The sequence below is a fragment of the Pezoporus occidentalis genome, unplaced genomic scaffold, assembly GCF_034315485.1.
Source record: "Pezoporus occidentalis ecotype Australia unplaced genomic scaffold, CSIRO_AGI_Poc_V1 ctg23, whole genome shotgun sequence".
Lineage (NCBI taxonomy): Eukaryota > Metazoa > Chordata > Aves > Psittaciformes > Psittacidae > Pezoporus > Pezoporus occidentalis.
This window is the reverse complement of record NW_026914180.1, coordinates 1,416,906-1,443,033: the sequence shown is the minus strand read 5'-3', so window position 1 is coordinate 1,443,033 and position 26,128 is coordinate 1,416,906. Positions and strand designations below refer to the sequence as shown.

Below are 26,128 nucleotides of genomic sequence, written 5' to 3'. Positions count from 1 at the left end.
CTCTCTTTCCCACCAGTCTGAGTGATACCTGGTACAAAACATAGGTCCCATTTCAGCCTGCTTTTCAGGCACAGGGCTCTTGATGGCCCTTTGCTCAGGGGTCAGTTTTGCTTTTACTGCACTGTCAGCTCTCCCCGTATGGAGAGTCAAGCCCAAAAGGACTTGGACACACAGGAGAGGATGTGGCCCTGTCAGAGTATCTCCAGAGGAGCCACAGAGATGCTCCGAGGGATGGAGCACCCCTGCTCTGGAGACAGGCTGAGAGAGCTGGGCTTGTTCAGAGAAGGCTCCAGGAAGACCTTAAAGCAGCTTCCAGTGCCTAAAGGGGCCAACAAGAAAGCTGGAGAGGGGCTTTTTACAAGGGCCTGTAGTGATGGAACAAGGGGGAATGGCTTTAAACTGAAAGAAGGAAGATTTAGATTAGACATTAGGAAGAAGCTCTTCCCTGTGAGAGTGGTGAGGCTCTGCCACAGGTTGCCCAGAGAAGCTGTGGCTGCCCCATCCCTGGCAGTGTTCAAGGCCAGGTAGGATGGGACTTGGTGCAACCTGGTCTAGTGGAGGGTGCCCCTGCCCGTGGCAGGGGGTTGGAATTGGATAATCTGAAAGGTCCCTTCCAACCCAAACCATTCTGTGATTCTGTGACAGGTGGGTGTAAACTGGGCAGCCCAGAGGCTGCTTTACCTCCCAGAGATCTGCCCACAGAGCCCTGAGGTGCTCTGGTGAGCAGGCTCTGACAGCCCAGAGCCTCCCCCTCCCTTTGGCTTTAATCTATCTCACTTCTGCTTCAGTTCCCCCCAGAAGTGGCAAACCCAAACCAACCAAGTCATTATCATGCAACCCCTTCACTCCACCTTCGCATCCTGGCTGCGCAGACACTGCAGAAGGCTCTGCTGGGGGAAGGTTTCTCCAGCTTCTCCAAGGCTTTCAACCCCTGAAGCCCCATCTCCCGGGGTTAGGGGGTCTCAGCACCGTTTCCCATCACGAAGTTAACCCCGTGTGGGACATCTGGGTCCCACCACCCCCATTCCAGAGGGCCCCGCAGCGGTGGCGCCCCCCAGTGGCGCGGTACCGCTGCTCGGACCGCTCGTTCGCTCCGTGCGGGCGGAGCCAGCCCAGGCCCTCCTCACCGTCCTATTGGCAGCGGCGGCGCCGCGCGTCACCGCTTCCTCCCGCTTTTGTGCACCGCCCCGCATCGCGCTGCTGTGGCCACGCTGAGTTGAGCCGAGCGGATCGGAGCCTACCCGAGCGGAGCCGATCCGATCCGCGGTAACTGAGTTGCTCCGATCCGCGGGACATGCCCTTCCGCGGGTAGCCGCGCCGCCGGTCCGGTAAGTCCCTCCGCTCCTCACGGCAGGGGACGGGGCGCTCGGCGGTCGGTCCGTCCTTACACCCGCTGCGGGTACGTTTCGCTCTTTCAGTTTGTTTTTAATTGTGTTTTTCTCAGCGGTGACCCATAGTTTTGCAGCCGGGTCATGGCTTCGGTCGCTTTTTCTTCTTCTCCGTCTAAGTCTTGCAAGCGGGGCTCGTCCCTGCGGGCAGGTGGCTCGGCTGGGCTTGGGAAGCCGTGGAGGGGGGATAAGCAGGGGCTTGTCGTGGCGGGGGATGGTGTGTTTGGGGTGCGGAGCTCGGGCAGTACCGGCCTCCCCTTGGGGCACTGACCTTTCCCAGCACAGACCTCGCCTCCTGGTAGCGCACTCGGGTGACTGTTTTCCCCAGTATTTGTTGCCCTGTGCTATGAGCGTACCTGGAAGCCTGTCCCGGCTGCCGCTGATGATAGATCCCGGTTTCGGGGTGCGTTGGACTGTTGAGCGCGTCGGTGTGTGGCTGGCTGCAGTCACTTGGGTCTTGCCTCTGTGGGAAGCAGCATGACCGTGCCAGGGAGCTGTGGGAATGCCTAACTTTCACTCTCTGTCCTTATCCTGAGCCAAGTCCCCCCTGCACAGCTTGCACTGAGTGTTGGGGATTGGATAAGCGGCGGGGAGAAAGGCTCTGTGGCGGGCAATGGAAGCCGGTACCCGCATGGCATGAGTGGCCGGGCCGGCTGGCGGAGCTGGGAAGCTGCATTTCCACCTGGATGGAATGAGGGGCTATCGTGGGGAGCTCTGCCGTGAGTCAGGCTGATGCTCCGGGAGGATTCATTCTCTGCCGGCACCAAACCTCAGCCCTCTGCGCCCGACGGGAAGAGAGGAGCATAGCGGAGGTGGGAGCGGTGTGCCAGCACCAGTGGGTGTGCGGCGGCGGCTTTTCGCCAGGGCCCGACGGCGGCCAAGCTCAGCTCTTGCTGGCCCGACACAGCCGGGAGAGCGGTTTCACCCTCGGCTGCTGCTTTCATCCTCCTCTTCAATTCCTGTCTTGTAATCCCGTGGTTACTGGAAGTAGATCCGCTCCTGGCTCCTTGCAGGGTCTGCATGCATTGCCGGTGCGTGGACTTAGAACACAGGGCTCTTTTGGGTTTTGAAGGCTTGGGATTTGTGCAGCATTTAAGTGATCCTGGGGATATCCAGGGTCAAGCTGTTTTGCTGCTTTGGTGTGAGCAGTTTGGGGAAGTTCTGTGGCACCACGTGAATTTATTTCCACTCTTTCACGTGCAGTTTGATGTAGCTCCACGCAGGATTTGCGCCTGGATTGCAGCTCCTGGGAGCTGTTCTTCAGGTGTGCAGGAGATTGGCTGCGTTTGGGCACTTGCTCGTGACTACCTGTGTCTTGTGATAACTGTGCCAAATAGTCCTGTTTCCAGAACCCCTAATTTGGCATTAGTGATAAACAGGAGCTCAAGGTTTCCTGGGGCTCCTGCAGTTTTGAAGCACACCTCTGTGGCTGGGTGCAGCCTTTTCCCTGGGAAGGCTTTATAGCTTCTAAAAGCTCCTCTGTTGGAGGCAGGACGCGAGTCTGGATTGGGCTGCCAGCCTGGTGGGATGTGCATTTAAAGGATCTTTTATGCTTTCCTTCTCTTAAGTGAGTTTTGGTGCAGCAATTTTTTCCATGGGTCTTAAATCTTCATCAGAACCCCACAGCTCTGCCCTGAGAGTGTGTGCAGGTGGGTGATGGGTTTCTTATTTTGGAGGCTGTTGGAGCCTGTGAGGAAAGTGTGCTCATACAGAGAGATGTAGTCTGGGTTTTCATCCAGGATGGGGAGACTGCATCACAAAGACCCATCAGCTGTGGCAGCTGGAGGAGTATGGTCCTCTCTCCATCCCTTCCAAAACCTTGCTTGGTTGTGCGAGTATGCAGCTTGAACTCTGTGTTTCCTGAAGTTTCCCATCGGGAAGATGCTGGTGAGGATCACACAGTGTGTCTAGCTCCATGGCAGAGTAACGGGACAGAGTGTGCTGCTGTAGCACGGAAGGTGATGTGCTTCCAGCCCTGCTCTCCCAGATGGACGTGGGAACCAGAGTGAAAGCTGGCAGGATCTTCTGTTCTGGTTGATCTTGCTCTGCCATTGGAGACCTGCTGGTAGAGGCGAGAGGGAAGTGAGTCAGGGTTTGCTGTTAGGAGGGATATCTTTTATTAGACTGCTCTGTGAATGCAGGCTGGCTTTCGAGCGTACACATCTGTCTGCACGTAGAAGCAGCAAACCTCAGAGCTGAGAATCAGGAGGGAGCAATTGCTCTGAGCTTGCCTTGGCTCTCCTAATTGAGGAGATCATCTGAAAGAAAAGGCAAAAGAGATTCAGCTACAGCTCAGCCTGTACATTTCATCCGCTCTAAGGAAGCATGTTTTTTCTCTCTACAAACCTCTGGACTCTGTTAGATCCTGACATCCATTACAGGAGGGGGACATGCATATCACATGCCAGGCTTTCCTGGGAGGTGGCCAAGCCCTTTGCAGCCTGGCTCCCACGGCAGGGAGCTGCAGGTGATGGGGCTGATGCTTGGCAGTAGCAAGAGACAGCCAGGCTCAGTCACTTCCACTCCCTTCTCTGCACATCGTGCAGGCAAGTGCAATGTGCAAATGTCAGCTGTGCACCAGGGAGATGGAAAATGCAATACAGAGCCATATGAAGCAGAATATGGAATTAAACTTACTATTTTTTTTTTTTTATTTCCTCAGACTCTTTTTAGAAAGGCTATAAATGGCCCCACTGATCCTGAACCTGGAGGGGTCACCCTCAATCCTCAGACTGTATTTATTTTTCTGTTTAAGCTCCACAAGGAGAAATGGGTGACCATGTGTTTTTGGTGAGTCCCTGTGGGGAGCAGTTCCCTATGCATGCTAAATCAGGACCATGTTTCTTCCTGGCACCTTTTCTGCCTTTGCAGAGTGCTATGTGAGACGCAGAGATGGTGAATGTTGTCTCAGTTGTTGCCTGAAACATGGTGTCTCCATGAGCTTGCCCATACCCCATGCAGCCTTTGTGTGATGTGGTGAATGCTGTGGTGAGCATCAGATGGATAAGATGAATGGTTTCTGTCTGTGTAGGTGTGGGTGGGCACGTGTGAGCATGGGTACATTGGCATTTTTGTTTGTTTTCTGTCTGTCCCTGCAGTTCTCATCTGGTCTGGCCAAGTAATCTTCCCATTAGTCACTAAAATGCCACTAGTATCCAACTCAAATCAGTCTCAGTTCATCTTTAATGACACAGTAAATTGAAAGCAAAGATCTTTAAGTTGATGCCTTCCTCTTCAAAGCAATTGGGGAGCTATTCCCTGCAGAAAACCAGTTGCACAGGAATGGAGAGGAAGGGGAGAACGCTGCAGTGGGGTTAGCAAAGAGTTTTGAGGCTGCAGGCTGCGGCTATGTGGCTCCGTGCTTTGTTTCAGCACTGGGGCTGTTGCTCCAGGAGCTTTTACTGGAGCCGTGGGGCTTGCAGCCATACTGAGCCAGGGATGACAGAAGATGCAGCATTAGTATGGCCCGTGGTGGGGACCTGTGGAAGAGTCTGGCCTAAAGCCAGCTTGCCTGGTGCTGCTGTGGTTGTTATGGAAGGGTTCAGCAAGATGGGGGTGTAAGTTCATGGCTGAGTCCTATGGTGGCTGCTCGCAGCTCTTCAACTACTTCCCTGTCTGTGCGACTTGGGGTGGGGATGTGTTGTAGTGTGTCATTGCTGTGTCTGCTCTTGGGTGCCAGCTTCTGTTCCCAGAGCACTTGGGACGTGTGTGAGGGCTACCCTAAGGGGTTGACCCGGCTTTCTGGGGGTTTAGAAGTCAAGGGTGAAATGTGTACCTGTCCCCCCCTAAAAGAGGGGGATTCAGCTCCCAGAGTGTTCTCTCAACACTTTTTCCTACCCCGGAAGATCTAATATAGATGTTAGTGGGGACCAAGGGACTTTGAAGTGCTGAGCTGGAGCCTGTTAATTTCTCCTGTGTTAAACCCAAGTTGGCCACCATTTTATGCAGAACTCATCGTCACTTCCCTGAAAGCTCCTCTAATTTTACACTCTCCATTCTGCAAGCTGATCCGGGGCAGCCCAGGGAGAACGAGTCACAACAGCAATGAAACTCAGGGTGGAGCTGAGCCAGCGTTTGGCTCAGCACCATGGAACTGAACAGGACAAAGTCCAGTTGTCAACGTGCGCTGCATGCCATGCCCAGCAGTGAGGGCTAGATCCTGGAAGGAGCTGGCCAAGCTACTGTGTGGGCTGCAGTGTAAACAGCATGTGTGTGGGCCAGGTCCTCGGAGGGCTGGGAGGGTGGGTTGAGTGTTCAGGTTGTGATTAAACACCAAATTGCTTGAAAAAATAGCTCTGGGTGGGTGGGTTAGAGGTGCTCTGCAAACCTGCTATGGAGGTTTTAGCACACAAACCGGGAGTTTGTGTGCTAAATACCTGATTGATAGCTAGGTGGTTCAGAGGAAAAAAGGCTGTACAATTGCTTTGGGAGCAAAACTGGTGAGATAAGAAGTCTTTGCGAAGGAAGCAAGAATGTCTTAAATCCAACACTGCTGAAGGGTGTTGGTGGCCTCTGCAATGCTTTGAGTTCTCTTGCACTGTTATAGGGCTGTCCTGGAGTGATTGTGTTTGTCTTGCCCACATGAAAGTGTTTCTGGCTTCCAAGTGGCCACAAATTACCAAGGGAGTGCTGAAAACTTTGCACATGGTTGTTAGCCCAAATGTCATGTGCAGAAGTGAGCCCTGTGTTGTGCTACGAGCTCTGGTTCAGATGAAGGGACTGCTTCTTTGGGGTACCTGTTGAGGTCTGTCCTGGTTGAGGTTGTCCTTGTCCTTCAGTCCTGAAGTTGTCAGGCAGTTGGACTATACGATGGTTGTAGGTCCCTTCCAACTGAACTATTCTATATCTGTACATGGAAGTCCTTCATGATGAGGATGGTAGATTACTAGGATTGCTTAGTGCTTTTGTGCTACAGCCTCTTTGGTTTTTTTTGGTTGAGCATCAGAGAGATCATTATAATTTGGTTGTAAACTGCAAATAGTGCAGTGCCCTCCATGATAAAAAAGAATCATGCAGATACTTTATCTCTTCATAGTGGACTGTTTGCACCTTTTGCTCTGCAAGGTTGCATCCCAGGGCATGAGGGTCCTGCAGAAGGGTGGTGGACACAGGGCGATGGGCATGTCTTGCCAGCTCTCAGTAATGAGAAAATACTGCCTCTGACCTGAGTAAAAGGGTTGGGGCATACCCCTGTTCTGGGCAGCCTCAGGGCTGTGATAAGCAAGACTTGGTTGTGGAAAATGGCTTGGGGAGAAAGTGTAAGGTGAGGCCTGTAACAGCTGGTGGTGAAGGTGAACTGGAGGAAAGGTGTGTGAGCATGCACAGAAACCCCGGTTTAAATACACCCTTCCTTTCAGCCTCTCACCTTTTCTCTCTGCCACTACCTGAGGAGTGCTCTTGGGGGGACTGTCCCTCTCTTGCATGCTGGATCAGTGCAGTGTAATCGCAAAGGGTGTCTGATAGTGTTATCTATAAGTGATGGGTTGATAACTCAGCTTGGTATCTGCAGCAGAAATAATTCTGTCACTGTGGAAGTGGGTGGTTGAAGGGAGGTGTGTGGGCTGAGTAGCCCAGGAGTGTGATGAATAACCACTATTTGGAAATCAGAGATTTGGGCTTACTTCTGTTGAGGTTGGGCAGTGCATTGATGTAGGGTGGAGCTGTGGAGCAGGGCTTGGGTTGCTGAAATGATAAAACATCCTTCAGTAATGATACCAGGAGAGCTTTCCTTGCTGATGCAAGGCGCTCATGCGGCAGCCTATTTGCCTTTCAGGCCAGAACTACAGCAGTGATCCCTCTGCTGCAATCCTTCTGTTGGCTTCATGCTTGGAGAGTGGCTTTTGGGAAACCTGAGCACCCAGTTAATAAACTGGTGGAATGCATTTGTTGCTCCTTTGTCTTAGTCCCTTGGTCTGGGTGCTAGCAGAGTAGCAAGAGTCATTAGAGAAATATGCAAGATATTTCAGTTATTTCTCTTTGGATGGTGCTGGTGGCAAATAAAGAGATAAACAGAGACTGCACTGAACTGTGCTTAGTTTATTACATCACTGGCTTTATTGAAAGGTTCAAGGTCTGGCTCTAAAGGCTGTTGCTGCCTGGGACAAGCCCAGTGGCAGGGTGAATGCAAGTTGCTCCCAAGCTGTGCCACTTTGCTAGAGGGAAATGGTTAGGGAAAGGTGTTTTACTGCTCTTCCTGTGAATTGCTTCTGACTTGTGGCTGCAGGGGGCCAATTACAGTGCCTTGGAAGAATCATGATGGGGCAGGTCCTGTCATGCTTATTTCTTGGGTCTGCATTGGAGAACTGCCTTTGAGGTCCTGCTAACCCCCAGGAGCTGCTGCTGTGATGGTGGCAGCCAGAGGAAGCCCTGCTGATGTCTCTTGTCACAACCTTCTGTGTGTTGAGGCTGGGAGGGGACCATCAGGGCTGCCTGGATGAAGGTCCACACAGCCTGGTGCTCTCTCCTGCTCCTCATCTTCGGTTTTCTGCTAGGAATGGTCATGTTGGCTTTGGTGGCTGCAAGGATCTGCTTATTCCCCTTGGGATATGCTTACTTTTGGCTGTATCACTGGGGAAATAGGAAGTGTTCCTGGATGCTGACTTGAGTCATGGGTGGCCCTGATGAAAGGGCAGCTATGTTTTTTCCTGCATACCCTGATGATGGTCTCTGTCTGAAGATGGGTCTGGCATCACTTCATTGGTGGAAATGATCTCCTGAGCACAAAGGATTTGAGGAATCATGCCTGCTCTTGCCTATTTTTGTTTGGAGTGGGGGTGCTCGCTGAGGCTCTCCACGATGCTCTCCCCAAGATTCTGCAGTGCTAAAGATGTGCATGATGTGTGTCACTGTTTCCTGGCTGATGACTCAAGAAAAAGAGGGATGTTTAATCATCACACTATTTCAGCAGCTTCACCTGCAGCATTACTGGTGTGACTAACATCTGGTGCATGCCTGGTTGGCTTCAGAATGGGGCTGTAAGGGGTGAGGGTGTGTGTTTTCTATTTGCAGCTTGTGTTATAGGAGGTGAGGACAAACAATCAGCTTCTGAACCACACACAAAAGGTACTGAAGATTGCAACTGTCTTCATCTCTGGAGGGAAAGCTGGGGATGAGCTAGTTCCAGTCTTAGTCTTATGTCCAGGAAATCCTGTGCTGGAGAACTTCCCTCTCAGGAAGCCAGTTGGGCTGTCCCAGGGAGGTGATGTGGCACGTTGTGCTTTCATCCTAGACCACCACAGAGTCCCAGAGCTGTTGGGGGTTTGGATAAGATAGACCAAGGCTTCAGTACCTGGTTCATCATTACATGTGAAGCTGATTTGCCTTTTATGCTGTGCATTGCCAGCAAGGTGCAGTTTGGTGTCTTACCTCTGTGGAGCTTCTCAGGCAGCAGTGGCTGTGTGTTTGCTGTAGGAGTCACCAAGAGGTGATGAAAGTGGGAGGTGTTTGTAGAAGAGCATAGGATGTGTTGGAAAGGGTCTCTCCTTGCTACAAAAGGAACCTCCCACCTCTGTGACCCCTCTTGGGCTAGATTTCAGATGTGTGCCTTGGACATGTATGGTTGAAGGATTTTAGGCTGCCTTATGGAATGCCAGCATCTTCATGGAGTGTCACTGAGGGCTTTGAGTGATGCCCCTGCAGGAGTCACCCTCGCCCAAAGAGGATGGTAGGGAAATGGAATATAGATATATAAAAAATACACATTTCAAAAGCCTGCTTCTCCCTTTGCAGTGCTTTGGTAAGTTGCATGTATGTTTATTGTGCAAGTCTTGAGGTGGTGGTAGACACATCAGTGTTCTGCGTAGCTGCAGGTTGGCATCCTGGTTATTAGCTTGCAGTCTTTAGGAAATAAGAGCAAGCAATTTGGTCAGGGATGATGAAAGCTTCATTATATCTTATGTGTGCCTGTGTGCATATATGCATCAAGTTCTGAGTGTATGTGCTGGAATGGTTGGAAGGGGTTGGGTGGGTGAAGCATCCTGCAGTTCTTGCTACAAGCTTGCTTGCACCAGTGTTAACTTTTTGGGCTGGCGGGCAGCAGGTTTCCTGTCTGCCCTGTCTCTTGGGGAGAGTGTGGGTAAGGGATTTGACTTCTTGCTAACCCCTGCCTCCCTCTGTTGCTTCCCTCTATTTGCTGCCCATAGCAGGGATGTCTGCCTGCTCTGAGAGCATGGACTAGGAGGTGGAACCCCCGGCATGCAGGGATCAGGATGATGGGGCATCCTGTCTGCTGAGTGCTTTGCTAAATGCTGTTATAGGTCATGCTTTGTGGCATGACCTCTAAAACCTCCTGCGAGGTAAGCTTTATTTTGGGGCTGTCTGACACAATCTGTCAAGAAATGGTCTGCTCTCTGACTTACTGCTGAAAGTCTGGTTGTGGATGGGTGACCAGTTGCTTACCTAGCATTACCAAAGCAACAAGTTGTTGCTTTCCATGACTCATGAAAATCCACTGTAGGCTCTCTTAAGAATGACTGAGATCATTTTTTGGCTGGGTTTGTGCATCTGGTTTCTTTAGCAAATAGCAGCGGGGGTGGAGGGAGGGGGATTTCCAAACTCATTTCTTTGTATGTGTGATTATTTTTTTTTTTTTTTAAGCTCGTCTAACTTAATTCATTTGAAAAAAAAGGGGGGGGGAACCCCAAACTCTGTAACTTCCACATCTGTTTAGCTTTTGTACCGTGTCTCTTTTGCTGTTAAAAGGGGAAAGGTGCTAATAGCATTGCAGAACTGTACGCTGTGTTTTTCCTCTTGGATATAAAAAATTATGGGTAGTATTTTGCTTTTAAAGAAAATCCTTCTGGGGAAGGAGAAGGAGGTGTAGAGATTTCTGAAAATGAAACCATAATTGCATCCTTTTTTTTTTTCTTGTGGTTATTGTTTGCTCAGGTAGAGGACTCTGCCTTGCAGCATCACTACAGAACCAGAGTATTAGCAAGAGGTGGTTTAGAGTTTGGCCAATCTGATATTCTTGTAATTAAAAAAAAAATCATATTTGTTTGTAGACATTGGATTCACTTTGTGGTTTTGTCTGTGCAGTCTGAAGGCAGCAGCACTCACATCCTTGAGGAGAACCAGAGCAGCGATAGTTGCGCGATAACTTCGGCTAGCAGGAGGACCCCTGCAGCCAGGTCACAGCAGCCTCAGCAGTTATCTTTCCCAAGGCTTGTCACCTTTTAGAGGCACCTGAGATCAGGCACAGAGAAGGGAGTGGAAATCCTTGGCAGGCAGAAGGTAATTGTTTGAAGAGGCAGATACGTGGAGTGGTGGATTTAGTGTGCCCGTGCTTTGCAGGTGGTGGTAGGAGCGAGGGTTAGGCTAGTTAAACACTGCATGCAGCAGTGTGAGCTGAGTTCTGGAATTTAATAGATGCGGACTGACCTCTTGTGCTGTGCATGTTCTCTGCCAGTGCTCGGCCATGGTTAAGTTCTGCAGCTGGGGCAGCCAGAAGCATGTCCTGGTGTGCTGCGGGAATGGGTTAGAGCTGCCCAGGGTCTGCAGAGGGGCAGCAGATCTATCCTGGGAACAGCAGGAACACAGAAGTATAATGACCCGGCTGTTGGCCAGGGGTGAGTGGGAACAATGTGACTGAACAGGTTTGTGCTCTCTTCCTTGTAACTTCAAAGATGAGGTAATACAGAAACCCAGGAACATTTGCCAGTGAGAACAGCAAGGCTTCTTTTTATTGCCCCTCTCTGCGTCCTGCAAGGCAGGAACAGCTGACTTGACGTCGCCTCTGCCTGCACAGCTGATGAAAGCAAATCCTTCCTGCTCGAGGAATGGCATGGCTGAGCTCAAGTTGTGGTGATGGATGCTACTTCCTGGGCTTGTCTCTGGGGTTGCTGCCTCTGTATGCACCCCGCACCTGAAGTGGCTGTGTGTGCCATGTTTTCCCAGTCTTTCCTGTTCTCCTCTTTCTCCTCTGAACTTCCCTGCATCTTAGCTTTGGGCAGAGTGGGTAAAGACCATGGGTTTAATGGCTGAATAGCCAGTTTAATGACCACTGGAGAAGCTGTGGCTGCCCCAACCTTGGCAGTGTTCAAGATGGGGTTTGACAGGGGTTGGAGCAGCCTGGTCTAGTGGAAGGTGTCCCTGCCTGTGGCCAGGGATTGGAACTAGAGATCTGTAAGGTCCCTTCCAACCCAAACCATTCTAGGAGTCTGATTTAATTGGAAGACTTGTGTTTACCCCCCTTTTCCATGGATAGCATGCCTAGCATAGCACACCCTAGATCAAAGTCTTGTAGATCTTAATAGCTTTCTTCAGTGCAAAAAAAAAAGGAAATAAATGTGACCTGCAGTCTTGTCTTCATGGTGCTCATGGATATTTGGGTGCGAGCTGAAGTTTATTACCCTTCAGTGGTGGCTAGCTGCAGCCCATGTGCCTGCAGTGCTGTGGTGGCGGGCACAGTAGGCTGAAGCACTGCCCCAGGGCTCAGCAGCAGCACAGGATGAGCTCTGTGAGAGCCAGCTAAGGCTTCTTCAGAAGGTCAAGGCCTTATTTACAGACTAGTTACTACCATCTAAGTAAGTAGGTAAGTACACAAGTACATAAGTAAGGTAGTATTTCTGCCGGGTGAGACCTACCAGTGGCTACAAATCCAGTAGTTCTGGTGAGCAGAGGATGCCAGCAGATGAGCTGGCATAGCTGAATTCACCCTGCTTGATGCTGGGTATAAGTGGAAGGAAAATTTGGAATGCTGTTCTTCTGTATTATTCATTTTAACTTTTGTAACTGCTGTGCCTTCATATCATCCCCCAATGCATAATGCTCTTTTGACTAGAGAGGCCAGCAGTGGGGTTCCTAAAAGGGGCTGCCTAGTTTCTAGGCAGGTGTTGCTATGAAAGCTGTATTTTCTCATTTGTAACTTGCAGATGGTGATATGGAGATGCCCTCAAATTAAGTCATTCCTTGCCCAGTCTAAGCTTTCCAGTGTATAGTGTTGAGGGGGAAAAGAATCCTGGATCACATTGTTTCCTCAAAAAAAAAAAAAAGAAAGTTTGAAATAGTGATTTATTTGTTTGAAATATTTTTTTCAATTCCTCTTTGAGCATTTCAAACTTCATGAAACGTTAATGTCCTCAGTTTTTATTGACGTCTACAAGTACTTTTTTTTAACAAAAAAAGAAGGAAGTATGGATTCTGATGTAATCATGTGACTCTAGGAATTGGGTGCTCATGAAAAACACTGATTCCTGTGAGAACTGGCAATGCTCAGGGTCATCCCGTGGTCCAGCAGCTGAACTGAAATGAAGCAAAACTTCCTGACTCCCCTTTCAGCATTACTTCCTCATCCCTTGATGTCTGTCTTGTAAGAGATCTAGATTGTGTGGCTTTTGGCTTGTCTTATGGTGTGTGGATTATTTTATAGTTCATATGATAGAAGGTGTAATTTGTTACATGGCGAAACTTGCAGATCCGTGATCCTGCAGCTCTCAGATGCTCTTTGGATTACATGTGAATATAGTCTCTTGCAGAAGCCTTGCATATTGGTGCATGATTTGCTTGGACATGCTTTGGAGATGCTCGAGTAATGCTGCTGCTGGACCTTTCTTTGCATTTTAAAACTAAGAGGGCCTTGCTGCTGCTAGTGGCATGAATCAGTGCCAGTGCAAATTGTAATGTAAAAAGTCCTATCTAAACTGTACTGCGTACTCTTCTCCCCAAACTCTTTGGGTCCTTGTGTTTCCCTTTCTGAGGTGGTTGGGATTGGGTTTTTTGAGCTATTTTCTGACAGAAGGTCACAGGAGGCTTGGCCTGGCTGGTTGATGGAGGGGATGCTTGCTGTTTGTTTTCTTGCCAACCTGCTTTCTGCAAAAGTAACTTGAGTGCCTCTCCACATTGGACAGGATCAGGCTTGAGTGCTTAGAGAAACACAAGTGCTTTGATAATACAGAAATGAGGTTTCTGCACTGCTTGTGGCTGCTGGGACAGGAATTACAGGCCTCACTTGGGTGCCCCTGAGCTCAGTGAAGCCAAAAGCCAGGAAAATGCAAGTTATCCTTTGCTTAACTCTCCCTGGGTAAGTCCTATAGCAGCTGTAAAATGGGATGTCTTCAGAGGGCAATGCTTTCCCAACATAAGCAGGCAAGCAAAGCCAGCATGTTTCTCTACAACGTGGGAGATATTTATCCTGTGACTAAGCATAAAAGTTAAGAGATGGAAAAGGTCCTCTTAGATCATTTTGTCCACCTCCCTGCTGGCGTGCAGTGTTTCTCCCTAGTGTGTGTTTATTAACAGGCTGTTGGGCAGACAGGAGTAGTTTACTCTGGGTACTATGGAAGCGTAGCAGCCAGCCTGCGCAGGTGAGGGACTCTGCACGTGCGTGACTTGACTTGCACGTGCACACGTTGCTTGCAGCAACAGGATCTTGTAGAAAAGGGGCCAAAAGCTCTAGACTCAACATTCTTCGCATGCTTGGAGCCTTCCCATTGACTTGCTGGGACTCACTTTGTGCAGGCATCAGCTTAAGCTTGTCTTTTTTTTTTTTTTTTTAATGCTCTAGGAATAAGCTAATTTTACTTTATGATGGAGTAGGTGGTTTGAAAACTAATATTAATAGGGGGGAAGAAAAAATCAGAAGCATTTTGGTAAGGAGAGGTCAGCCAGCTAGACATCTGCACAGCTGGTCTGGGCTCCATGATCTATGACAGTGGTGTGCGTGAGGACTCCCAGAGGAGGTGTCAGAAAGGTGCAGGTGGAAATGCTATTGCTATGACAAACAGATCAGTGCTAGAGTTTCAGGGCAGAGCTTGGGGACCATCAACACTGCTTCATTTATTATTCCTCAGTAACCATAGCACAGCCTCATGCACATGTATTTTTTTTTTCCCTTTCTCACTCCCCAGTCTCATTCGCAGCTCGGAGCACTCAGCATCTCCCAGATTGGAATTGCTGAGTGTTGACTATAAAGGAACAGATTCTGTATTTAACTAATTCAGGGAAGGGCTAGGGCATGTGCTCAACACAGGTAGGGGGTGGAAGCAGAAATTTCATACCCAGACATGTGCTGAACTGCCTTCTCATGTTGAGAATGCATTGGCTTTTGCATTTAGGGTCTCTCTGCTGGCTCCAGAGATGTCTCCTAGTCAGTATCAGTGTGAGATGAATATTTAGGGTTAGGAACCAGGACTGTTCTGTGGTGCAGGTGAGCAACCAAACCTGCTCTGCCATCAGTGAGATGTTTTTGCTGGTGCTGGCACTGTGTGTGGGGTGTGATGACCTGTTTCCTGACATTCTGGTGCATTTTGTATAGTTTTCTGGAGGTGTTATGGGACACTGCTAAGCAATTGCTCTGTTGAACTGGGAGAAGCTATTCCCTAGATCCATGAAGGTTAGGGGCTGGGTGTTTCATGGTACAGACACTGTCCCTGGCACCAGTGGTCTTTCTCTTGGCATGTTCTGTGGAAGTGACAGTATTGCAGATGACGTTTCCCAGGAAAACTTCCAACACTTGTAAGTGAGCTCTGACATGGGCTTTGCCTCCCTTCCTTCAAGCAGACATCTTCCAGGGAGGAGGGAGCTGGAGAAGGGCATGCAGGGAGCAAATCTGCCTTATTATTATTTAATTTAGAGAGAACTTGGTCTAAAGATGTAAAAAGCAATTGCAAATGGTGTCTGGACACAGCCTCTCCTCATCAATTAGTGGCATTAAATGCTCAGCAGGGAGGATTAATTAGAAAACTGAAATCTTCCCATCGTGACAGCCTTCTGGTTTCCATTGAAATGCAGCTGAAGAACTGCAGAGGCTTCTGTATTTTGTTTTGATATGCAGGCATATGTTTCTTTCCATCTTGGGAATTAATTCCGTCTGTCTGTAATGGAGCTGTGGGAGTCAATATTGAGTTGAATTGTATTTCTCCAGAGCTTTTTTCTAAAAGTAGCTGACTGTTTCCCCACTGTGAAATAATAAGTGTCCTGATTTTGGAGCAGCTGAGCAGCTAGTCTTCCAGTTCAGAGGTGTTATGTGGCTGCCTTGACATTTCAGGGTTGGTCCATGGTCTCCGGAGGGTGATGGGCTTCTCTTCTCAAAGTCTTCAGGCCATACTTCCTTTTGAGATGGCTGAAAAGGCCCACAGCTTTCTGCTGCCTGTGACTTTCCATTGCACAGCACCAGGCTGGATGCCGCAGGAGAGGAAATTACTCATCACTGCCTCCCTTGCAGACTACTGGTGGCCTTGGTGAGCTGTCATGCCCTCAGCCTTACACTCTGCAGTGCCCTAAGCTGATGTAGAGGCAAGATATGCCTTTTCCTCAGTTTCCTCATCTTTTCTTCCCTCCACTGGGCTTGGAGAATGAAGGAGAGTCAGTGCAGCAGCCATGCCCTGCTGCCTTGCACTGGGGGAGCAGGTCACAATTCCATGACGTCTGTAGGCATTGCAGTTTGGGCAACTAGAGGTTGCTTCTCTGGAAGAAGCTGCCTTGTGTGTGGTAGAGGCACAGCTATGCAGAGACACAGCTGTGTGAAAATTGGATGGTGAAGGGCTGGCAGGAGAGCCTGAATAAGCCTAGGAGGTCCTAGGCAGACCTGTAAGGTTGCATCAGCATATGGCTGTGTGCTGCCCAGTCTGGTTCCTGCACTGTTGATGGCTCATTTTTTGTCATGTGTAGTCACACATGAAGGCAAGTGCACTTGAGTTCATGTGATGCTACAAGTCAAGAGGTCAAGGAGAACAGAACTTATGTGAAAGCTGACCAAAGTGTTTCTGTTTCATAACCCCATCCCCACCCCACTGACAGCATGCATAAGCCAGCAACTTCTGGAAACAGCAGTGTCCTGGGGCTTTACAGAAGCATGGTCCTTCTGCCCAAAGCCACTGCATGTCTTCTAATCTTTGCTTGCCACCAAGCATTTGCTGAGCTCTGCTTCTTCCTCCAGGTCTAATCTCCATCTAGAATTGAATAGAAGTGCCATGAACAAGAAAAGGACCTTACAGATTCTACAGTGGCTCTTGGGGGCCTGATCTCCCCATGTGTTGTAGAGCTCATGCTTTCTTATGCTTTTTTTATGAGCAAAATAAGCAGGTAGCTGCTGAGAGAGCAGAAAGTGGTCAATTAGTTCTTAGCCCTTGGCTTCACAGTCGATCAGGAAGTTTGAGTTGTGATCAATCAAATCTAGACAGGCTGCAGGTGTGAGGCTGTGGCTTGTTAAAGAGGAAGCTGCGCGGTAGGATGGCTGTGAGAGGTATTATTGAGTGCAGCAGCTGAGGGTAACTGGTGGTATACAAAGGCTGGTAGGACAACTTGCAGGAGATACAGGCTGTATCTCGTGTGCTGTCAGTGGGATATTGCAAGTGAGAGAAAGTGGGTCAGAAGGTGGGATGAGCATGGAAGATGGCACAGTGGCTTCAAAGCCCTGATTCTGCCATAAGCTCTTGCTGATCACCTAAGGAATGGATAGGCCTCCCTCATTCCTGCTCCAAAGCTTGGTTAGTGTTAACCTCCTTGTTAGAGCATGCTGACCTACTCCTAAAGTTTGTAATGCGTAGAAATCAAAGCTACAGAGGCAGGGTTGGTTCCTGCCTGCCATTATCCTCATGGAGAACTGGGTGTCATGGTCCTTGGTGCCCAAGCCATTTTTCAGGCCAGATTCTCTATTGCACAGCTTTTGGCTTTGTAGCTCTTCAGTGTAAAGCTTCATTCACAGAGACACTTCATTTCTGGTGCCAGATAGCAGATCGGTGCTGCACTGATGCTTTTCTCCCAGTTGCTGTTTCCAGGAAAGATTCTGTTCTGAGACAAATGCTTTTCTGAAAGAATATTTAATCTGAAACTCCTTTATTTAATCTATTGCTCCTTTTTGGTTTCTGCTCCTTCTGGTTTTCCCAGGGAAGTGGAAGAAAGAGGCCTGAAGCCTCATTTTTCCAGATACGCTTTTTTTTTTTGTTTTGTTTTAATTTCCTTCCCACCAAGTCTTCAGCTACTCAAGGAGAAACAGAAAAATAAGGCCACGAAAACCTGCAGGAGGAAGAAAGTACAACACTTCTGCACTGGCTTTTATCTTGCACATGGAGACAGACCTTCCCCTTTGCTGTGTTCACTTGGAGGGTATGCTTATTGAAATCAGAGGGTTGTCTAACTTGCATCAGGGTTTCTCTCTGCTTTATAAGTGCACAGATGACTATCTGAGGACAGGATTTTGCCCTGTAAAAGGGGAAATGATGCAGACCACCATCCCCAGCAGGCAGGGCTGTATGTTTAAATAATCCTGGCTTGGCTGGCTTCTGGGGAGATGGAACATACCGAGTTGCAGCAGATAAGGATCCTTTAGATTTTGTGCCTTCAGTGTCTGCTTTAAAACTTGGCATTTAGGCACAGCGTATAGTAGGACTAAGGTGGCCTTTGGGGTGTAATCAGAGTGTTGGAGGACACAGTTCCTCTGGAATAACTGCGAGGTCAGTACAGGCAATTCTCTGCTGTACAGACCTTGTTGCAAGTGAAAAACCAAACAGGCGGTGACTGTGTCTGTTCTCTGGAAATTTTCTTTGCTTCACTTCTGTTATATAGAAAAAACAGAAGATTATATATAGACAGCAGGATATAAATAAATAAATATATATATATATAAACATTAACTCGTACCTGCTAGGGCTCCATTGTCTGAATTTGCTGACAGAAGAATCTTTTCTAACTCTTTTGATTTGTTTCCTTGCTTTAGGGGGTTCCAAAAGTTTGAGATCCGTATGCCAAATCAAAGCTATTTTATATGCCAGTATAAATTCCTGCTTTTTTCACTGAATTTGGTTTCAGGTTTATTACTGTAAAGCATGAAAAGAAACTAACGGAAAAAAAATAACTTACTGGATCATGCTGTCTGCAACATTTCATTTAGAATGTCACTTGTGAGAAGAAGAGTTCAGAGGGGTGAGGTTTTAAGATCTCAATGGCTGTTTTAAAGGGCTGTTATGGAAGTTAACGGCAGGAGTCATGCAGGTTTTAAAGCTCTTATTCTATGTACCTTGTGTTGGAACATCAGGAGGTTTTTCTTTAGAAGCAGCTGTTGAATACAGCTGCATTGGCTGGGTCACTGACTAAAGGTATCCTCCATCATGCACAATGGCTTTTAAGCACAGGTCTCCCAGCAACATAAGTTGTAAAAAAGATTAAGCAGTTCTGTGGTGTTGTGCCCACCCAAAGGGTGCGGGGAGAAGAAACCTCAACTGATGAGTATTTGTATAAATACTGTAGATCCCAGAGTACTGGCTTGCTCCTTACGTGAGCTGTGCTGAGGGTATGTATATCACTTTTTGCTTAGCAGCGTAATCATAGGATAGTTTGGGTTGGAAGGGACATTAAAGACCATCCAGCTCCAACCTCCCTGGCATGGACAGGGACACCTTCCACTAGACCACGTTGCTCAAAGCCCCATCCAACCTGGCCTTGAACACTGCCAGGGATGGCGCAGCCACAGCTTCTTTGGGCAACCTGTGCCAGTGCCTTGCCACCCTCACAGGAAAGAGCTTCTTCCTTATATCTAATCTAAATCTCCCCTCTGTTAGTTTAAAGCCATTCCCCTTTGTCCTGTCACTACTTGCCCTTGTCAAGAAGTTCCTCTCCAGTATGGTCAAAAAACTTTTTTACCCTCCTTATCTTGGGTCATGAAGTTTGCTCCTTGAGCCCATTTGCCATTTATGCCTGCAAAACTGGCCTGTGTGTTTGCAAAAAGTCCATTCCAGTTGCATGCTCATAAACAGTCACAGAATCATTTAGGTTGGAAAGGACCTTTAAGATCATCCAGTCTAACCATAGGTGGAACACTGCCAAGTCCACCATTAAACCACATCCCTGAGTGCCACATCTACATAGATGCATAGTCTTAAATGGCAATTTTTTGACTACCCCTGTGAGATGCATCCTTTGGATAACCTGAGTGGAGAATGCCATGAGAGTAGTGTCTTGCATGTCTGAAGCGTCACCAGAATTTACCTATTCTTCGTATAGCTCTGAAATATGGATCCCATTTCCAGAGAAGTTCTATGTGCACAAAGTCAAATATTATGTACTGTCTAGGGGAAACTGTAAGGATGAGGTTGAGATGATCTGAGGAAACCTGTAATGTTTCAACTGCTTTCTCTTTGCATTTGACTCCATCTTTGCCAAGCCTGCAGGCTGTTTGAGCTATCAGCATGCACACGTTTGTATTCGCACGGTTGAAACAATCTCATTTGCTTTGCTGTTGTTTTTAACACTACCCCAGCCCTGGCCTCTGAAGCTTTTTGAAAATAACATTTACAATAATATTTTTAACAGTTCTGTAGTACACAAAACTCCAGCGCCCTGGCAGGACTCCCGGAAACTTGCTGAAAGTTAATGTGGTCAACTCTTAAAAAGGAGAGATTTTTTCCGCTTGACTCTTGCTTGTTAAACTCTTTGAGCCCAACATGTTGTTCCCTGCTGCTTGAAAAAACAAGGAAAGTCTCAATTTTAGCAATGCTAGTTTGAGTATTTCCAGCTGAGCCATATTTCAGGGGCAAGTGTGGCTTATTATTTTTTTACAGTGGTGTGTCCCTACACCTTAAAACCAAAGTGTTAAGTGGTGCTCAGGCAGGAATAAGTAGGTGCTGCTTTCCCTGGAAGGCTGGGGATGATAAACCGCAGAGGAAAGTGCCACTTGCTTGTGCTTGCAGTAGTGGCAAGACGTCCTGACTTGGAGGCCATATTTTATGTTGGATGCTGAGCTTCTGTAGAGTAAGAAAAGCCCTTGTTGAAATAGGTGATACTGTGAATCCCATTCCAGACCAGTAGTAGGCTGCTGATGATTCTAGCTCTTGATGCTGCACTGCACTTCTGACAGTTTTCTAACTCCCATCCTATATCCTTCCTCTCAGTAAGTCTCGTACAGCCACTTTCTTGTCTTTCCTGACACCTAGAGAAAAATTGTTCTTCTCCATCCTCTTCTCCCCAGCTTTTCTTTCTGCAAGTTAGATGTGCAGAGGCTGGAGTCATGTTTAGCTGGGAAGATGTTGCTGTTGTCCTCCTTGAATTTAGTCTTACTTAATCCCTTCCTAGCCAGGAGTATGGGTAGAAAAGGGAAAAGCTGGGCTTATTTTTTAAAATAGCTATTCATACTCTGCAGCCATGTAGCCATAATGAAATTAAGACTTTTCTGTTGCAGAATTGAGCTCAGCTTGATCAGATCAAATCTGCTTTCATTCTAGATGAGAGAGAGCGTCTATACTGCAGGTTAAGTAACTTCCAGCAGTTTCCTGAGCACACAGAAGAAGCCTCTTGCACGCACAGCACAAACCTGAAGTACCAGTACTGCATCATCCCAACATCCCTAGGAGATGACATGTTGCTGAGCTTCTTACTTTCATTGCTTGGTAGGAGGTGTTTGTACACAGCAGGGTTACCAGGGCAGTAGCTTGTAGATTGACAGTGGAGATTGAGAGTAGATGTACAGTACAGGCTGGTTTCACTAGATGTGGGAGCAGTGGAGTGCAAGGTGGTAGCCCTTTGTGTCAGATGCTCAGTGGTTTGTGTTGTAAACTGACAGCACTTGAAGGCTCTGATCAGGGAGCTGGGTGGGAGGAGAAGAGGGATGCTGCTTTGAAGTGCATCGGAGTAGAAAAAGGATTTTCTTCTTTTTCCTCTTATTTTTTACACCCCCCCCCCCCCCCCCCCCATTTTTAAGGGAGATAATGTAAATGACAGAATTTGTACTAGAAACAGGAATTTGTCCTTCTGTAACAGGAAGCTGCTGGTATGTATTTTTGGGAAGCCACGGAAATCGCCGGTGTTTGCAGTCCAATTTGAAGGCTGGCTCAGTCTCAGGATTTAAGAGATCTGCTAAAACAGAAACCCCCTTTTTCTCTCATTCGTCTGGGGAGATTTCCTGCACTGTGTGTGGGGGCTGGCTTGTCCAGGGAGAGCTGGGGAATGGGATCTCATGGGCTGGCTGTGGCAGAGGTGATGAAGAGCTCAGGGTTGGGCTCTGCTGATGGAAAGGTCACCTGTTTTTTCCAGGGCTCATTTGCTTTGTTCCTGCATGCATTTGGAGCTAGATATGGATTGCAAAGGTCTGGGAGGTCTCCACAAAGCTGTTGGAAAAGTCTATTACACTGATAGGGGTTTTAACCTGGGCTATCCCAGGAATTTAGGGTTAATCCAGGCTATCTGCATGTGGCCCTTGGAGCTAACTATGCACGCAGCTTAATTGCTGGAAGAGTTGCATTAATTTGGAAAGCAAAAGCAGTGGAGATTTGCACAGCTTCCTGCGCTTGTTATAATCATGTGGAATTTTACACTGCTTTCTTGGTGATTTTTCTGCTCTCTCTTGATTCAGTGTTGCAGGGACTGACTGGTTCCTTCTCCAGATAGGATTTTTAACCTTTAGAAGCCTGTTGGTTACTTCTTTGCTTCCTTCTTTGTCTTGAAAATGGACAGAGCAGAGTCTCCGGCAGCCATGGGCTCTTAGGCTAAACGGTGCTGAGAGGAAGCTGCAGGAGCAAAAGGAACAACGCACTTTAGGGCACATGTATGTCTCCGCCTCTGCGGCTTTCTTATCGCTTTCCCTTCCTGCTCGTCTCTCTCAAAATAGGTTGGATAAATATCCTCCTGCTTGCCAGCACCAAGGCATTGGAGCTGCAGAAAATCATTTTAATCTGTGCTTGAGATTATTCCTGTTTCAGTTCAGATTTGTAATTGTGCTCAAATTGATTTGACTGAGCTGCGAGATTTCCAAAGTGCCTTTTCCTACTGTTTCTGCCAAATGCATGGTAACACCCCAGAATTCATGTAGGTCTCCTGGCACGCACAGCTGTCATTGACTTTGGGGCAATGTTGCTTGCAGTGACTGCAGGACAGGAATGCCTTTCTTACTCTCCCTGTGCAAGTCTGGCGAAGCACTTCAGATGTGTCTCCATTCATGTGTGCCATCACGCAGGTTTATGACCAAGAAATCTGCATGCTTGTTAGTCATCTGAGGTGGATTGTTTTTGCTGGTTGCTTCTATCACACTGCTGTTTAAGAGGTGCCTATCTGTAGGTGGGTTATGCCTTTGTTCAGTCTAAAAATGAGGGTTTTCACAAGTGACCAGGACTGACTCCAGCAGGCTCAGGTTTACACTCTTAAGTTTCTCGATGAACAAACCCTTTCTGGGCACATGCTGCTAAATGCAGGATGCCAGGTAACTGAACCCACTTTTGGGTTGGTTTGGGGCAGGTTAATGCATAGCCATGAGTAGCACTTGGCAACAGAAAGAGACTGGAAGGGCTGATAGGGACGTGCCTGCCATGAGGGATGTGTGGGACATACATTGCTCCTGAGAGCTGCCTAGACTAGGTTTTTTTTTTCCCATGCTGTCAGAGGAAAGCTGGTCCAGCCTTGAGGAGCCTTGGCTGGAATTTGGAAGGCCTAAATTTAGGTTTCCGCTTTGATACAAGCTGCCTCTGTGACTGGCTTTCCATGTCCTCCTGTCAGTCTGTTCTCCAAGTTACATTATCCCATAGGGACTCCACAAAATGTACTGCGTTAAAGAGATGGCATTGCTTTAAGGTTAGTACAATAAAGTACATTAAATACTGTAAAAATACATTAAAAGTATAGTGTATTAAAGGTGGTCTGCTCTTAACAAAAGGAGACCTATGGCACAAGTGTAAGTTGTTTACTCCAAGATTTTAAAAGCATAAAGATACTGGGTTCATAGTGTGTTATCTTTGGGATGTGTAGAGGGGCCAGACTCTTGGCCTCAGTTCCTAACTAAAAGGTTCTCTTCTTTCCTCCAGCCCAGGTGATGGTGGGGAGATGCTTTGTGAAAACTAGTCCTGTTCAGTCTCTGTCTCCATGTCAAAATTAACCTGTAACCTTTGTGTACGTTTGTTATTACAGGGTGGATGCTTGAGAGTGGAGGATAAGGTACAAGTGTCTGGGACCAGTGGAATGGAGGCCTGATGTAGATGGAAAGATGGGTAAGAACTGGATTCCCTTGAAGCAATTTTCTGCAGCTTGTTAGTTTTTGTTGGGGCTACCAAGTATGTCAACAGAGTGAGAGGCATTGCCAAGATGGTCTGGCTGAATATTACATTGTATTTCAATATATTTTTCTTTGCCTTTTAGTAGCACCGAAATTGAACAAATTCTCCTCTTATTGTCAGGGTGGTCTGGTGGGTCATGTTCTAGGTGGAGCCTCTTCCCAAGTCTGCCTTGTATTTCTGGGCAGAGTATCTTCATTCCCTGTATCTTTTCTCCCAAGGAAGCTTCTGTTCCAAACAGAGCCTGAGTATGTTGCTTTTCTAATGGCTAACCTGGATTACTTGCACCTTCTCTCTCTTCCATTGGAGTAGTTGTGTATCAGGTGATATGTGGTGCTGAGAGAGACTTTATAAAGAAAGTGGAAATTGCTTACAGCCCTGGAGGTACATAATGATCCTGATCTTATCTCTACCACTAAAAAAAAAAATAAATTCCTAAATCAGTACTACTTTAAAGTACTGAACTCCCTTATTTTTAGCATGTGAATAATCAGATCGGTGGTATTCTCACATGAGCAGGTGGTAAGTGTGAGAGTTGCAGCCCACCTTCAGCATCTCATACCATTGGCCATCAAACTCGCCACATTAATTTGGCAAAATCATACCTTGCTTGTGGGAAAATGTCCATGCTGTGCTACTGTGCTTGTAACCCATCACACAGGTGGGCACAGCAGCAGGGTCCTCCTGGTGTCTTCCCATCCCCAGTAAAGGACTTTCCAGGAGACGCATGCCTTACTGACAGCAGCACTGCTGGGTTTGGGGTTCAGCCAGCGTTTCATGCATTTATGAGCATGGCAAAGTGTGAGAAAGCTCTTTACAGAGTGAACACTGACCACAGAAACAATTCCAAAGAGGTCTACAAGCCATTCTGTTAGCTAGTAGCAGTTCTAGCAACTGTAGGGTTTTCTGCTCCTTTTCTTTAATTTTGCTGAAAAGAGAAAGCTCAGTAAATTGAAGAACAAGGCCAGGTTCTACATCACATGGATGTCAGTGCTCAGTGACCATGTGGAGCTAGTTGAGCTTGGATTGTCGTGTTCCCTTCACCAGAAGAAGTAGGTTCCAGAGGAGCCTAAATTTTTCTCCTGAAATGGCTTCCTGACCTGATGATCCAAGAAAGGAGAAGAGATCTTGGAGGAGTCCTGGTTGAAGCTGAGTATTTCACTTTTACATTGGCAGTATTGCCAACACAGTACTTGATTTATTTTTAAGAAGGAAAGTTCAGACTTGCTTTGAGCAGGGAATGAGTTGCTGGCTCCAGTCCAGCTCTCATCAGAGTTAATTTGTTGACAACTTATACAGAGAGTGTGGTTGGTACAAACTGCACAAGGTACCTTCGAACTGTCAACTGTAAACATAATAGAGAAGCACTGGGGAAGCAGTAATTTGTGGGAGTACTGTAGTGAAGAGAGCACCCTTTTGCAAGGCTCTGTAACTGTGTTTTGGGAAGGCAGGCTGGATCAATAGGAGTCTTGTGCAGATTTGCAGTTCTGCTTACACCTGTGTGTGAGCAAAAAGTGCTGTGCATGTCCCCTTCCCCAGATGTCCTTGCTCAGAGCATTGCTGTAGCTTGTCACTAACAGCATCAATGCCTGTGCAGGGATCAGTTAGCTCTGTCAGGCTGCATTCAGGAAGGATCGTGGTGTGGTCCTGAGTCTCTGTATTGACTGTTGGGGTGAGATTGATGAAGTGATGTGTATCTTGATCAGTGTTACCAAGTGGTCTTTGTTAAAGGATCGTTGCAATAACTTTGCTGGCATACAGAAAATCAGGCTTAATTTTGAGGTTTTATTAAACACCCCCTCTCCCACCCCCTCCCACCCCCCTTTTACGTGTGTGTTTCTTTCCTCTGCAATTGGGATAATGAAGCATTTTCAATGGAATTTGCAGTTGTGTCATAAATTCTATTCTGGTAGACCACAAAGGAGATGTGTTAGATGAAGTGATCTCTGATGGTCCGTTGCAGTTCTATCTTCCTAGGATTCTATTTATAGTCTGTGCAGTCTCAGAGTTCAGCATAGATCTGTTTATTCCTGGATGTGCTCTAGGGAAGCTGCAAGACCTTGTAGAGACCACAGGAAGGGAAGTGGGGACTTCTGGTGTCTCTATGGGCTGCACCTCTGATATAGTAATTTGGTTGTGTCATGCAGTGCAGTGGTGCTTAGACTGGCCCTCTGCAGCCCCCGGCATCCTGGTGATGGCAGATAGGCTGCTCTGCTGTTGCAGGTCCAAGACTATATCTCTACATGTGCCAGCTTGTGGCCAGCCCAAGCAGAGGTCCTTGGCACTGGGTCATCTTATCTTGTACAGACGTGGCCATGGCTGTGTCACTTAACCCTTATTAATTCTCTTACTGCTGTTTGTGAAGGACTTAGATATGTCTGCAGGATATATCAGAGGGCTTAATTCTGGAGGGAAGAGCAACTGGATATAGCATAGGCTCTAGGGACAGAATTGTTCTGGTCTTGCTTCATGCTTTGGTCTCCAGTAAATCACTTGAGTTCCCATTTAGTGTTGTCTTAAAACAGGATGTCCCTACCTCTCTAAGCTGTTCCATGCATATATATGTATAACTCAAAAGTTTAGGTCTTTAGTCCTTTTGGGGGGTGAGTATGGCTTTTGCTTTAGCAGAAAGGTCATTTGAGGTGTAGGAGATGGGAGAATGATGCTTACTTACAGTATTGTCTTGAAAGAGTGCATGTGTTTGGAGAAGATGACCACAGGCTGGGCTGGCAGAAGGCACAGCAGCTTGTTGAAGGAGGCTGGGGCCCATTT

General features: G+C 47.6%; 1 protein-coding gene across 4 annotated transcripts in view; it reads left to right on the top strand.

Annotated features, from left to right (window-relative positions):
• Window positions 1-1,224: 1,224 nt before the first annotated feature.
• Window positions 1,225-26,128, top strand: part of LOC134165034 (mitogen-activated protein kinase kinase kinase 3-like) — a 78,480-nt gene continuing 53,576 nt past the window's right edge. For 3 of the 4 annotated variants that reach the window (XR_009965341.1, XM_062621371.1, XM_062621370.1), the window contains exons 1-2: window positions 1,225-1,328; window positions 23,214-23,293. Coding sequence is in view for 2 of the 4 variants with exons in the window: in XM_062621371.1 (XP_062477355.1) it covers window positions 23,290-23,293 (4 nt within the window). In the remaining 2 variants the exon portion in view is untranslated. The remainder of the gene's footprint in view (window positions 1,329-23,213; window positions 23,294-26,128) is intronic. The other variant, XM_062621372.1, reaches the window with a different exon arrangement.